General features: G+C 37.9%; 1 protein-coding gene across 1 annotated transcript in view; it reads right to left on the reverse strand.

Moving 5' to 3' along the window:
- The window catches only part of LOC122787918 (unconventional myosin-Vb-like), a gene marked incomplete at its 5' end in the record, with an annotated part of 1,807,467 nt that overhangs the window by 134,479 nt on the left and 1,656,376 nt on the right, over positions 1–16,612 (reverse strand). The window contains one exon of the mRNA XM_044054844.1: positions 10,073–10,358. Coding sequence (XP_043910779.1) covers positions 10,073–10,358 — 286 coding nt within the window. The remainder of the gene's footprint in view (positions 1–10,072; positions 10,359–16,612) is intronic.

The raw sequence follows: 16,612 nt of genomic DNA on the forward strand, positions 1-16,612 counted from the left end.
GCTTTCCACTAACTACAATGGATCGAATTATCAAATCTCCTATCCTTCAATCAACTTACAATTGCTCACACCATTATTCACCAATCAGACAACTGCCCTGCCCTTAAAAAACTTAGCTCAATCTTACTCGTCCAGTCAAACCTTGCGGTCATCTAACAAGCTTCTATTAAAAGACACTAAGCCAACAACAGTGTTGATGATTCCCTGTTCTCTAACAGAATATCAAAAATACCCCAGCACATACTTAACAATACTAACTCTTCCCAATTCAAACTACTGCTCAAGAAACACCTAACCACTAAGTGTCTCTGCTCCTGCACTACCCCAGGATGACTTGTACTTGCTCTGAAAAGCACCACTCAACTTGATACTAAGGTATTCTTTTTGCCCATCAGTACAACAACCCAAGCCTAGCTACTCTCTTCATAACCTTTCCTTTATACATGGACAGCTAGTTAACCAGTGCAGTTTCTGATTGCCACCCATGCTGCTCAATTTACCAATATGTATCTGTTTTTTCACTTACATCTACAGCTAATATGTTACTTCAGTATTTTGTCTCTGTATATATTTTTCATTTGAATTTTGTATTAAATGAATTAGCATAAGCAATCTTGTATATCTGACAAGTTATGTATTACTATTTCTACTTGTGATGACTTCTTTTAAAATGTAATGGAGCTTTTCTCCCCGGGCCTCTGGCCCAGTCAGACATTCCTGCTAAACAAATGCAAAACAAAATAAAATAATAAAGCTTAGTGTTTTATGTTTATTATTTTTAACAGTTTTCTCACATTTGCTGTTGTAATAGTTTGTTTGAATGCAACACAATGTCACTAGGAGCTTCTATCAAGTCACAATCACTATTCCCAGAGGTGGAAATTATGCATTTACAAAAAACTGTTAGGAACTTAACATGGCTCTTACAGCATTTAACACACTGATTGGATATCACCACTCAAAAAGGAGTTCCATGGAGTTAAGGTAGTAGCAATGAGAGCAACATTCCCTTGGGCCAGCAAATCATGAGAGAAAATACATTTTTTCCTGCTAATCGTAGCACTTTATCTTCAATATATGAGGCAAGAGAAGTCGGTGGAGGTTTAAACAATACAACATTCCAAACCTAAGCAAATGGTTACAGCAATGCATTGAGTTTGGGCTGGAACAGCTGGAGGAATTTGAGTATAAATTACTTAAGGCACGAAAACTCCAGCTAGAAAATGCCTATTTAACTGAGCCCATAAAAACAGAAAGCCGAAAGGAATCAGAATGTGGTGTTATGCAACAGGACTTAAGAATTCACCACTCCATAAAGAACTTATTTGATAGACATGGGTGTGAATATACACTTTGGTTAAGTACAACACAAAAATAATTGATGATCTATTGGTAGACATTAACCTAATGGATAAGGTCATAGTAAAAGATGTACTGTATGAACAACATAAGTTTCACCATAAGAATGTTTTTTTTCTAATGTGGATGTGTAAATTAGTCAAATAAGTAGGAAATCTAAGAAGCTAGAATGTGATAATGATTATGACAACTGTAAAGCATACCCTGACCCACCAGTTTCACAACAATGAGGTAGTAGGTATCCTAGGAGACATTCCGAAGATAACAGCAGTATTAACAACAACAACCAAAGGGATTCAGAAGATGCAAATTTCAATAACCCTTTGAGTTTTCTGGGGCTTTGTTGTTTGGAAAACCTGAAAGAAAAGGGTAGAAGCCACAGGATTCAATGAGATACATGGAATTCTGCCCCACCTCCACCACGGCACATGAAGAATCCTGAAGAACAAGGGACAGACCAACACCAACTGGTGACAAAACCAAGGAGAAATATGTATGCTGACAATGAAGTGGGGCAATGTCCAGCTATAATACTGAACTCAACAGGTGACTTTAAAATTTTTGTTCTTTTCTTTTTGATGTAACATTGGCTGACTTATGTTCTAGAGGTTGGTCTTTTTTTCCCTGTAGAAGGGCTAGTATGGTGGAAACCATCATGGATTTTAAATTATTCAGTAGAAAATTAAATTTAAATGTTATATATGATCAATTTGTTGTAGATCCTCCTGTACTTAGATTTCTTAGCACCACTAACCCCACGCTGCATCTGGTGCAGTTGTTCAAAAAACTCAGTGAACTGGATTTAAGGAATATTCTGAGTGATGAAAACAGTCTGTTAATTTAACATCTCAAAACAAGAAAGTGATATGTTGAACCATTGGGGTGGGGGTTATAATGGAAGAAGCAGATTATATGGAGCAAATGTATAATATTCTACTTGAAGTACAATTAACTTAATATTGCATATCAAAGAATAAGAATGCAATTGAATAACATGTAATACCAGAATAGATTACAAAAGCAGAATTTACTTACGTCAACATTAATCCCTACAATTTGTGTGGTGCCTAAGCTACATAACGATGTGAATAACCATCCAATGATGCCCACTGTAGATGCAAGAGGATCCATTATTTATTCAATGGCTAAACTTCTGGATACTAAACTGAAAATTTAGTTATCGGAAGAACATCATATATGTAGGGATTCATGGGATTTTTAAGTAAATGTAATCAGAATTGCAGGATAATGAATTTTGTTAACAATAGATGTGAAATATCTATATACTGTGATACCACATGACACAGGTATTTTATGGTTCACAGAATTTCTGTTCCAAGAAAAAGGTACTGCAAAATAGTGTTAATATGAGGAAATGTTGGAAATAATTCTAAATTAAATATTTTTTGATGGACAATTTTTTCCTGCAGAAAATAGGAGATGCGATGGGTTCATCATGTGATGAGTTCACCACGCATTTCATTGGCAGCTAATATAGTGATGATAGAATGGGAGCATTAGATTCTATTTACCTCTAAATTTATAAATTCATGCAGACTATATAGTAGATATATGGATGATATCATAATTATTTGGAAGAATGGAAAAGAAGAAAATTGTAAAATTTTTTAATTTTTACATATTAGACTGGAGATAAAAGTATGGCATATTTAGAAGTGCTATTTACCAAAGATAATACAAAACAGAGATATTTCCCAAATCTACATAAAACCCACATAGTCAAATACATTTTTACATTTGACCAATTCACACCCTATAACTCAGAAGAGAGCTGTGGTCATAGGACAAGTCGTTTGAGCAACAAGAATGGTAACATTAGGGCAACATTTTATGGAGGAATGTCTTTTGTTAAGAGATATGTTTTAAAGAGAAAATATCCAAAAGCATGCATAGATAATTTAATGAATGAAGTTATTACAAAAAGACATAAGTTTTTTTACCTGATTCTCACAAATATGAATGAATTATGCCCAAGGAATGAATTAAATTATGAATATAGAAACAAGGAACATAAGAATGTATTTATATCTACATATTCAACAGCTAGCAAAAGTGTTAAGTGAATTATAGACAAAAATTTAGCTATTTAGGAAGATGATAAAAAAGTAAGAGAGAAGGGTAGGTGAGCAACCTAAAATAGTTAATAGGAAAGGATATAATTTAAAAAAAATGTTTGAGACCACAGCAAAGGGTGCTTTTACTGGACTAGTAGGGGGTGAATAAATCACGGTCTTGTCATTACTGTAGGTTTATTCACACAGGAGCTACATTTTGTATGAAGGAACAGATATTAAAAGTAAAGGGTAGGTACAATTGTAATACGACAGAGGTTGTATACGCAGCGTTGTATCAAAAATATTCAGGTTTGTACATAGGTAAGACTGAACAGAAACAGAGAGAATATATGAGCATGATTATGAAATTTGGAAAAATAAGCGGACATGCATTTTCCAGTTTTGTGCTGGCCTTTTAATAAATTGTTTATTTTGCACTGGACACACCGCTTCACAAGTGCTTTTGTATTTTACTGTTTTCCCTTTTGGGGGTGCACTTGTTTTCTTGTGTTTTTTGGTATATACCAGAGTAACAAATATGTAGCACAGTGACAGATAACCATTCAGTAACGAGGATGTATACACTATATTGAAAAAAAAAATCAAGGGTACTGTAAATAAAATATAAATAAATTCACAAAGGGAAATGTAGCACACTATTAGATAACCATTCGGTAACTGCAGGTAATATGGACAGTATACTGAAAAATGCAATCATACTGCAAACAAAATACAAAAAAATTCACACAAAAAAGGAAGGTAAGCAAACATCAAATGAAAGATACAGTGGAGGCAGTAGCAAAGCAAAAGGACTATGTATGTAAGAAACAGTGGCATAAATATAACAATTATACACTTGGATAGGAAGTATAAGACACGAGTGAGCTGAAGACAAAGTAGAAATGAGTGAAGGCTAAATGCATCGAAAAAAAAGGGACCAAAGAAGGAGAGGGAGAAGGAGATGTGAAAAGTAGGGAAAAAAGCAGCAAAAAAAGAGAAGAAAGGCTAAGAAAGGATGAAAAGGGGAATTAAAACTGATGCCAGTAACAGAAGTAAGCAGAAATATCCTGTTAAAAGGAAGAGGGGGAATTTAGCATATAAAAATCAGGAGGCACAACTTAACTTCACTAGTATAGCTTCAGAACCACTTGTAATGTTGCTGGTAAACAAGGTTTTGGTCTTTTTAAACACAAATGTCTTTGGGAGTTTCAAACATTACAAAGGATGTGGTGAATAAACCATTCTTCGAAAGCTAATTTTGCTCTGTGAAAGTGTAATGAGGGAGACATTAAAAGAATGAAAATTCATAGAATGTGCTCATCACTGAAAAGATTTGTAAAGTACAGAACTGCTGCTATCATGCATCAATCTTGAACCTCAAATTATCTAGTAAAATTCAGAAGTACTGTAAAGAGAGGCAATGGTGTGCACTCCAAGTAAACAAAGACACAAATTCAGTTGCCCTGTAGGTGTTCAAACTCCCCTATGAGGGACATGTACAGGTGTGTGTACAAACTTAAGTTGTAAAAAGGACTGGGTAAATGTAAGATTAAGTTTGACATGAATCTTGGTAATGATGAACCTAACGGAGAGGTGCCATAAGATTATTTCTTGTACAGTCCGAGTTACATGGGTCTCAAATTTTGAATGGAGACCCCTGAGATGCATTACCGTTTCAACAAGGGCAAGGAAATCTTGACTGCTAGAAGAAACCACAGGGAAGTGCGGTGTGCATTATTAAATTTAATTTTACAAAATACTACTGTTTTAGATACTGGGATATTTAGGGACAAATCAGAATGTACAGGCCACAATTCATGTTTAGTGTAATCATTGGGGAATATAAATTGTAATAACTGGCTTTCTATAAAGGCAATAATAATGGTGACAAACTCTCCTAACAGCAGGAAGAAGCTTGGACAGTGGCTAAAAAACAGTAAAATTATAAATGGAAGCAGTATGTTGCATACCTAGTGTAACAAACGAGCAATAATCATAAAAATGTAAAACCAATTAATAAACAACCAATATTATAAATACAACAAAATGTTAAACTACCAATATAACAGGCAAAAACAAGGGAGAGATTAGTACTGTGCATTTGTTTAATAGAAGTTCTACATAATCCATCAAGTTTATGCAGAATAACACAATAACTGCAACTGAAAAGGCGGTTTCCATCCAGACCTAATTAATACTGTAGCCATTTTTCAGGTGAAGAATGGACTTTGCAGGAAGTTAAGCAAAATGTTACTGTTGAGATGAGAAGCAAATGAGATGGGAACAGTGAAAGAACTAAGCCAAGCCAAAGGGAAGCAAGTACACCACCTTAAGGGTGTTGAGGCACAGCACCTGCATCCTACTTGTTTAATGATTGCAAAGTACTTAAATAATAGAATTTGAATGAAATACGCATTTGTTGAATGAGATCTCTGTGGTTAGGTGTTTGCTCCTGTACTAAGCCATGCTGCATGCAGAGTTGATATTAACTGAGAGGTGAACGCACTTGCAGGAGTTCTGGAGTTACTTTCAGCATTCTGAAAACTGACTTGATTGTTTCTGTTTAATTATGTACACTTTGATTAAATGTCTTAAGTGACTCACAAGGATCCCAAACACCCTATATAAACAGGGTAATACATCCAGGGAGGGAGGTGGTGGGTGTAATGGTCTTTTCCAAAGATAAAACAGCAAACAGGCCAGGGAGGTGGTGGGTGTAATGGTCTGTCCCAAAGATAAAACAGCAAACAGGCCTTCCCACCTTTCAAACTTAACTCTAGATGTTCTTCATATTGATGACTGCTGCAGTAGCCTTAGCTATACGGGTTATTATCCTGCCAAGGATAGAACGCCAGCCAGCTTATAAAGCTTCAGGGTACCTTCCATGCACTTAAACAGTCAAACAGCTTGAGCTTACTAAAATACAAGTTTGGGTGAGAAACCCTTCAGAGCTGTACTACCGATGAACAATATGCACCTCTGAGACTTTTGAGGATCAATAGTTGGTTTGTGTTTTCCATACCTGGGCAAATAAGTGCCCTTTGGGGAAAAAAACTCCTATTTTCTTTTTTTTTTTACTGAATGTTTTATTACTTTCCTCATCAGGAAAGTTATTTTAAAGCTAAGAATGTTGTGTTTCAACAGACTGTCTCAAGACTGTAACATTCTTTTAAATGGAGCACTCATTTCTGTCTTTTTAAAAGTAATGTTATCTAACTGATAAACTAGTCTCTATAGAGAAACTGTTTATTTTAAAGTTGTGGGAATGTCATAGTGTTTGAAAGTGCTTTTTACAGTGTTTTCTTTCTAGCAAAATAAGAAACTTTTGTGGACTGGTAGTTTTACTGGCATTGTTGCTTGTTTTTCCAAATGATAGCGGTATCATTTTTAAGCTTCAACATGGAACAAATTGTCACCTCCATGGCCAGTCCTCCTCCTAGCCAGAAAAAAGAAAATGAGAAAGTTAAGCAAACAACCATTGCCACCACAGCAGGCTAGCAATTTATCTCAGGTGCAGGTGGGTGAACATTTTAGCCATTTGCTGTAATTCAGACCACTCATCTTTTACCTTGGATTCCTCTGGTGTAGCACCTACAGCCACTATGGACCACGGGTCAGCCACTTCCTCTGCAGCTGTTGGGGTCCCCTCAGTGGGCAAGGGAGAATCACTCATCAGTCCTAGGAGATGGAACAGGGAAGGTTTCCCTGTTGTGTCAGAATGCTGTGCCTATCCCGACTGCCATTAGTAACACAGTTGGCCCCATTTTTTCTGTCATAAAGAAACAGAAAACTAAACTCATATCTACTCCACCTCAAATCAAATGGCAAAATCCTGTTCCAAGACAGCCTGGAAGACAGATGCTTTTTCTTTTCTTTGGACAGGAATGCTCCTGTATGCCTTTCTACCCTTTCCACTAATAACCAGGGGTTCTTCTGAAGATTCAGAAGGAATCCGCTTAGATGATTGTAGCGACTCCCTTCTAGCCAAGGCAACTGTGGTTCTCCCTTCTTTTGGAAATAGCCAGGGGCAATTACCACAAGCTTCCTCACAGAATGGATCTACTCACACAAGAACAGGGATGTGTTTGATTCACCCTGACATCAATCATCTTCAAGGGACTACTTGATGATAGGGTCTTAATTCCTTTCAGGCACCTGTTTTTTGGGCATGCGCAGCAGGTACTAAAGCAAGCAAGAAAGCCTGCTACTAGAAAATCATATACTAGCAAACAGAAAAGGTTTTCTAGCTGGTGCCAACAACATAACCAGCACCCATTCAGAGATGGTTGTTCTCTATTTTTACAATATTTGTGAGAGTTACTATCTTATGGCCTTTTCTTATTCCTCTATTAAAGTTCATCATCCACTTTAGCATGTCTGCCCATGGATCCTCCTCTTTCAAAGCATTTACAAGTCAAAATGTTCTGGAAAGGGGGGGATTTGCATAAAATGCCTCCAAGTAAACCAGTGACCCCTCTTGGGATCTTAATTTTGTTTCAGAGAAACTAAGACTTGCTCCATTTGAACCAGCTAATCTGGCTGACTTGAGGTTCTTAACATAGAAAAGTTCTATGGATTGCTCTGACCTCTCCAAGGAGGATATCTGAGTTGCAAGCTCTTATGGTGAGTTGATCCTACCTCATTTTCCACAAAGACAGGGTTCTCTAAGAACTAATCCTTCTTTTATGTCTAAACTGGAATCCCTGTTTACTAAGTCAAACTACCAGTCTCCCCATTTTTTTCCTGAGCCTAAAGATGAGGGAGAAGGGATTCTCCACACCTTGGATGTTCATAGACAACTCAAGTACTATCTTGACAGAATTAAATCTTTCAGATCACGGGATCAATTGTTCATTTCTTGTGAAGGTAAGAATAGGGGATGGCAGGTGGCAAAACAAACAGTTTCCAAATAGTTGTATAAGGCTATTACCTTCTGTTATATTCACCATGGTAAATCTATTCCAGGCAGGGTCAAGACCCGTTCTAGAAGAACCTTAGCTTCTTCTATGGCTTTTTAGAAAGGGTTGCATTCTAGAAGCTGCAACTTGGTCCTCTGAACATACTTCTACAAAGCAATATAAGCTGGATTCTCTCTCTAGATAATGCTTTGCTTGGACCATTCCCAGGGGCTCCTGAACTTTCACATTCCACCTCACAAATACAGTTAACTATGGTAATCTACCTATACAGCTAAGGCTATTGCAGCAGTGATCAATATGAATAACATAGTACAGTTGTGTAAGATGAACTTACCCTAATAGTAGCAGCAACTGCTCCCTCCATCCATTCTTGGCGTGATTTTTATAGCAGGGTGTGAACATTTACTTTTTGGTTATTCCTAGCCTAGTCCTTTCATGGCTCTGCTTCCCTCTCGCTGCTGGCAGGAAAGATTGAAGGGCTTCTCGCTCAATATTGTCTTTTAGCTCAGCTCAAATTGTTTGACAGTTTGGGCGCATAGAAGATGGCCTGAATATTTGGAAGGTGGCTGGTTGTTATATCCTTGGCAGAATATAATCCATACAGTTAAGGCTAGTGCAGCAGCCATCATCTCAATATCTACTGTTATGGTAAGTCCAGCTTACACAACTGTACTTCATCTGTCCCAGCAGGTGCTATCAGCATTCATCAACAGTGTAGTTCAGACAGGATAGGTTCTATTTTTAATTACTTGTCCTAAACAGGTGCTGCTGTTTGCAGTGATTTGCACCGTGACTTAGGCAAGATGAAACCTTAGAGTCACAGGTATTTGCTAAGCATAAAGTTTACCAGACCACTAAGGCCCCTGACCTAATTTCCCAAATGACACAGACCATTGCCTTGTTTACTGACTTGCACAGAGTCACACATTTGCAAATCAAAGCTGATGGACTCCACCTATAGACTATAGGAAGCAGATTGTAAACAACTCATAGCCTCAATTCCATGTGTTAACTGCTAAATCGCCAACTATGAGAACTGAAACATCAAAGGAAATCACTAACACTTGTCTAGGAACTGAATCCAGGACCTTCCACATTCTCTGCAGTTGTTACCATCACTAACACAAGTCTCTTTTGATGATAGATACTGTGGTGCAGGTAGAATGGGATGTCTCCAATTGTTTCTCTTTCAGTGGATGCTCACTGTCAATCAGTGTGCCTCAGATAGGATATAACTTCATTCTAGTTGTCCATCTGTTTCAGTCGCTGCTGTTACAGTGTGTGTTTATCAGCAGTGTACCTTAGGCAGGAATCTGTATATTGATGACATGTAACTGTTATTTCTACTTTGGGTTACCATTTGTTTTATTTATATATATTTTTTGTCTTCACCAGAGTAATGCATTCTATTATCAGTGAAATATTGCTGAAATTCTCCAACCCCTAAAAATGTATATGAAGCAACATGGCACTAGGCTACCCTAAGCAAACACATTTTTTTTACCTGCTATTATACTGTCAGTCCCATAGCATTTTTCAACACAGCACAAATATATTATAATTAATTCTGCTAAAGATTGCACTGTTCCTCAACTGACAGATTTGTAATAAACTGCTTAGCAATATCACTCTTTGTACCGGAACAGTTAATACTGCATCTCTGTCTGTTATTACAAGTCTAGAAAGAAAAAAATTAAATTACAAAATTAAAGTTAGTACCTAATTTGGACTCCATTACTCCATGAACACTTGTCCTTCCTCAACAGTAAATTATTTAGTGTGACACCTCCAATGATATAAAAAACTTGGCGAAATATCTGCTTAATGAGGTCAGGATCCAACTGGTAACGGTTGAGTATCTCCCAGAAAGAGTTAAATTGTTGCAAAATGGAGTCCAGTGTGAATGTGTTCTCTTTTTCAGACATACTGGTTGATCGCTTTCTGAAGCCAGCTGGCATCCCGTGTGATAAGCCTTGTATAGTTTCACATTCAAGCATTCCTGCAACTGCAATTTGACAGAAAACATTAAACTTAATTGAACTTCATGTCCTCCAGCTACTGACAAAAATTTAAACTTAAAAGTATATCTTTCTGGGTTCTACTAAATCATAAATATTGTATCCATTGTATGGGTAAAAACAGATAAGCATTTTTTTTATAAAATGGACCAAAAGATTTAGTATCTAACAATGTTCTTACAGAAAGAAGCATAAACTTAAACTACTTCTCAGCCTTAAGGATAATCAATATAGATAATTCAGCCACCAAGCTAACAAAAAGTATCCACCATCTTTATGTTTCTAACAGTGAGCATTTCGCACATATGTATTAAAACTTTGAGTGATTTGTAGATACATCTCTGACACCCTACTACTGAAATGTGCAAGACGGTTAAATAGTTTGATTTAAGCTTGTTTCTAGTACAAGACAATATGCCCTAACATCAACAAGGCGAGCCTATTTTTTTTGTATGACAGACTGAGGATAGCCCATTGTAAAGTCTGCATTTTTTAAATCTGACAGAACATATAAGAACATGTGTGTTGCAAACTCAGATGAGTAAACGCTCCCTGATATTTTTAGATGTGCACACATGCCATCATCATGAAATCATCATTCATTAGCTGAGTCAGGCAACTACCACAATGCAAACAAAGTAAGATAATCCATTAAATATCACTGGACTGAATCTAAGAAACACATTGGCCCATGCTAGTGTCTTAAACACTTAGTACAACGAGTTGTACTGTGATCTGTGGTACTAATTTCTAATAAGAATTAGTGTGACAGTACAGCCAGAATTACACTAATCAATAATCAATGCTGTTTTGCACTGAACAAAAGTGGCTCAGCTTTGCAATTTATGATTGGCCTATACAACGGTTTATGAGACTATCAAAAATCACAAAGCGGAGGCTGTTTCGCTGGGATTTTAACTGGCAGGTGGGACTCAAGATTGGGCTGCTGATCTCAGGACAGTCCCACTCAAATAGGGACATCTGGCAAACCTGGCTCCAAGTATGATCAATTCAACCACCATGTATGTTATACATCAGGAAGGTTTCTCAACTTCAAAGCTGAGCTTATGCAGACAGAGCACATAAGACCAAGGATGTTAAGTTTAACCACTGCATTCTATACAAGAATTATCTTGTGTCTTTCTGCTTTTCCCGGTTAGGGGTTGCCACAGTGGAACTCCGGTCTGCTAATGATTGGTAGTGGATTTTTACGTACCGGGTTACCAGCCCTGACACACAACGTTCAATGAAGGCATGCCCCATTCATGTATGCCTCCACACATTGACACTCTAGCTGAGAATCGAACGGGACAACGTCTTGCTATGAGGCGACAATGCTACCGCAGCACCACCACCGCAGTCTATACAAGAATTATCAATTTACAAAATTACTTCAGAACTAATTTGTGACAATGGCAAACACATTTGTCATTGTATTAACAGGATCTCTCTTACACTATGTAGCTAGTATAAGCTGTGTATGCATGCATAAGAGGACATGGCATTTGTAAGAATGATTAGAGTAACATGTGAAGCCCACTATGAAAAACCCTGAAATCTTTAAGTGAATTAGTTGACTGAGATAATGTGCTACTTGACTTTAGTATACTGGAATTACTATGTTAATATGAATGTGAGTTCATGCCAGCAGAGTTCTCGGAGCAGCTGGGGACAAAAACTCGCAGACTTGGCAACTACTTTTTTGTTGCATGACTAAAGTCTAATGTATACAAGTTAGAAATGTAAAGAGGAAAATGTGACTTCAAAGCAAAGCAGTGACAAACAAAACTTGCTGCATGATTATTAAAACATTTTATAGGGTTGTTTTGCCCTCCTTTACCCCCTCATTCCTATTTTTGTACTTCAGTGCAAATGGAATTCTCGGAGATAAACTCTCACTTTAGAGTCAAACACAAAAGCAACAAGATTTGCACCCACTCAACCTTTTTGTACTAGAAGTATGAACTTTAAACACATGTATTATGTTTGCTGAAAGTTCTGAACAAGCATTAGCAACAACAACAACAACAAATATTCTCCATCATCAGTTACCAAGTAAGGAATAACACAGCTACTCAGACCCTGGGCATGGTGCAACTGCTAATGGAGAGCTACACCACATAGTGTAAATATACGCTACATACGTATTCAAACCAAGGAGCTATAAAAAAATAATGTAAATGTTCTCATCAAAATTGATCTATAGAAAGTGCTGACAAGGATCAAAAATTGCAGTGTAGGTGCTGAAACCAACAAATGTTCGTCTATGAACCATTTGATACAATTGTATTTGTTTACACATGACGTAGTAAGGGATCATATTTGGATCCATGAATCTATGTAATTATACGTTTAAGATGGCTCTTTCAGAAATTCAGTGCACAGAGCATGCAGATTAACAGAATAATAATTTCAGTTATTTTTTAATGAATCTAATGTAAATAAAGAAAACTGGATGCTGTTGTGGCCAGCAAAAGAATGAAAATATTCTCTCAACATGTTGACACATAACAGGGCTTGGTAATGTAGGTTTCCATCAAAATGATCGTTTAAAAACAGGTTGAGTAATAGTGTTTTGAGTCTAGATAAAAGACTGTTCTGGGTATTCAATAAACTCCTTGCAGGCTTAGTGCAAAGCCTATGTGGAGTTTATAAGTTAGAGCAATGAACAGCAGTGTTAATTGCATATGCATGCTGCAAATCACTCTTACATGAATACAAGCATAGTTTCTTGGCCAGCACAGTGTTGCCAGCCAGGAAACTTGTAAAGTATCCCGAACACTGGCAGACATGCAAACTAGTTCTGTGGGATTGTGCAGATAGCCACTGTGACTACCACGGCTTAATATAATGCAATGTATAAAATTCTAACACAATATGGGAAAGTGTAGTCAAGTGCAGAGTAAAGTACAAACCTGATTTAGGCATACTGAATAAAAGTTTGGGTACTGATCAGCAAGGGTACATAGACTGCATTATAAATAACTATTCTGGGAAAGTGTGTGTATTGAAAAGGGAGACACACATGAATTGTAGGAATGAACACAATGGAAGAGGACAAGTGAAAAATGATAATGTACAGCAGATGAGGGCATGTCAATGTACATACACCACAGAGACAAGGCGGTTGTAGCATGAGTAGTAATCACATATCTACATGATACAGTACGTACTGCTGTTTATACCTCCTGTGTGGGTTTAGTCATGCAGTAATCGTATGTCATATAGCTGTCACACAAGGTGACACATCAAGGGAGAAGATTTTTTGTGATATAAACATCCTTGAAATAATCACTGGAGAGGACATTTATCAAGGCTGGTATATACAATAATGGGTAGGTACATACTGTGAAGATGTGCAAAATGAGTTGAATATGAATATGAATATAATGCCTCATTGGTCTTAACCAAGTGGGACACATAACAGGCTCATGAACAGCAGTAGACAGAAGCATGGACAATATCAGAATACCACCACCAGCAGTCTTTTTCAGTGACATAAAATATGTGAGTTGTTATACATGTTTCTGCAAGAACATACTTGTTCAACTGTCATAATTTGTCAGTAATGTATAAAGGGAATTAAACACACCTTCCTCAAAAATTAACATCTTTTGGAAGTGTTAAGGAGGACACTGTTACACCTGTAGTTTAAATTACGAGCAACCCTGGTAAGTTGGCCACAATCCACACCTGCATGAATGTACCCCATGCCATCAATGTTGTCAATCAGCTATGTATTTACTGTGTGCATTACAGGAACATGCATCACACATGCATCTTGTATAACACCTTAAGGGAGTTCTGCACTGTCAATTCCTAATGGTTATGCATCAAAAAGTATACTGAGGAATGACTGATAAGATGTGTGGGAGCTCACTGTGGCAAAAAAGTGATACACTTGAGTAAATCATTCCTGAAGATGTGTTGGGAGGTACATGCAAAATACACTGTATTCAATTATTGGTGTGATGAGGGCTGAGAACAATGGGACTATAATATCCTTTTATGTGGATTTCCTGCACATACAGAGGAGTTGCCCTACATACAAGGGATTAGTTATCACTGTGGACACATGCTGGTGGACATTCTGCATACCTGAGTACTTAGGTCATATACCACTTGGTCTGCTCATAGGGGTGTGCTTTCTATATTGTAAGTATCTTGCATCTTTGCTTTCATAAAGGAACTAACCAGCCATAATTTTTGTTGACCTTACTGTCTCGATGGCTCTGGCAACAATCCTGTGTGGGTTTTAATACTGTCTGCATTACATCAATACAAATCATGGATTCATGGATTGTCCACAGTTTGCAGTTCTCCACAAATCTGGTTAGACAAAGGAAGTGTAAGTTAGTCTTGACCTCTGAGACTTAAATAATGAACAGGAAAGGGCCTAGTGCAGAATCCTTAGGTACAGACCTGGTCACTGGATTCTAGATAGAGGTGACTTTGCACATTTTGACATTATTTGTCATGTATGTGATCCATTTGTCTACCCACTTGGTGATGTAGGTGGGTATGCCCACTTTAAACAGTCTCGCTCTATCAGAGTGTGGATTTCTGTCAAATGCCTTGGCCAGGTCAAGTTATGCAGGATGATGGTGTTTTGCTGATGCGTGTCCTTGATGACCTTCTTGAAGACATCAAACAGATGTAACAGACATGATGTAGCTTTAACAAAGCAAACATGGGTTTGACACATGATTGGGCATTACCTGTGTCCTTTTTGAAAAGGTCCATGATGACTTGTTTTTTATGAGGAGAGTCAGGAGTATGGGTCTTAACTACATGCAGCAGGTAAGGGCGCCCCCCCCCCCCCCCCCGTCAGACAGATGACTGTTGTTGTACACCCTTCTATGAGAACATAGGCTGTCTGGAGGCTGTGCTGAATTAGGGAACCAACTGTGTCCAGTTGGTCAGGTTTTACATCACACTATAGGCAACCTGTGACACTGTCAGGGGCCATTGATTCTGTGTTATTAGCTGTACAGAGCACAGAGCTGTCCTCCTGAGAATCAGAACTGAGTCATGTTTGCATGTATACTTTGCTTATGTCCAATGGCAATGGTGGGGAGGATGCAAGACAAACTGTAAGCTAACAGATTGCGTATTTTCTCCTGTTGAGTATGACTGATGGCATCCACAGACAGCTCTGTGCTTAGTTTTTTTATTCCCCTTAACATTTCACATTTATTGAAATAATTGATTTGTCAAAACACCTTCAAATACAACCTTGATCATGCATCACATTCCGCACACATGTATTACATCAATTATACAACATATGCCTATATTTGTTTCATGGGAAAGCTGTGTTTGAGTGGCCTGATGCCATATAAGGACAGTACAAATCAGTTGTTGGTGGCTTGTGCAGAACATTTCCTAAGACAAATGCTAATAGTCACAAAATGATGGTGCTGCTGACCACCTCAATAATCCTTAGGAATTGCAACACAACTGCATAAACAATGAATTCCACAAGGCTGCAACTGAATCAGAACATGTGATATTTCTGTGTATATCACAGCACTACAACATATGTATGAAGCATAGGCTCATAGGAGTTTACTAGGCTACTGGACCAGAGGCCCTTATAAGCCTAGCCAAGAGTTTAGCCCATGTTTAGACAAGTCAGCACCTGATGCCCCTGTCCAGCAGGGTATATTTTCTGTTTCCCATCCAGTTATCTAGGTTGCGCTTAAAAAGGAGTAAAGAGGTTCTCTGTTTGATATGGAAAGGGAGTCTATTCCATAGATGGGGAGTCTCTGGGACACAAATCTGTCCTGCCATCAAGTCCTGTTGATGTCACAGACCAGGTTGAGACCACGCATGCGAGTTACTCAAGTGGAGCTTGACTTGCAGATATGCAGCAGTCCCATCAAGGTGGGGTCCTGTGATCACCTTGTATGCCAGAAACAGGTCACGTCTGAGGAGTCTGTATAAAAGTTAGTAGAGGGAAAGGGCTTTTAGCCTATCTGTGTATGGTAGATGTTTAAGGCCCTGGGTTCTCCTGGTAAGAAACCTCTGTGGTCTCTTCCAGCTGCTGCTGCATGTGCTTTTCAAGATACATGCCGAAAGGGGTGTTGTAGTCAATAATGGGCCTTATAAGGGAAGAATACAGGGATGTTATGACCTCCTTGTCCCAGGTTGAGATACCCTTACTTATGAGGTGGGTCATGTACAAGACTTTCTGTACAACGGAAGCAACGTGGTGGTCAAAAGTCAGGTTTCTATCAAC

Source organism: Protopterus annectens, chromosome 13.part0 (assembly GCF_019279795.1).
Source record: "Protopterus annectens isolate FY-2018-M chromosome 13.part0, PAN1.0, whole genome shotgun sequence".
Taxonomy (NCBI): domain Eukaryota; kingdom Metazoa; phylum Chordata; order Ceratodontiformes; family Protopteridae; genus Protopterus; species Protopterus annectens.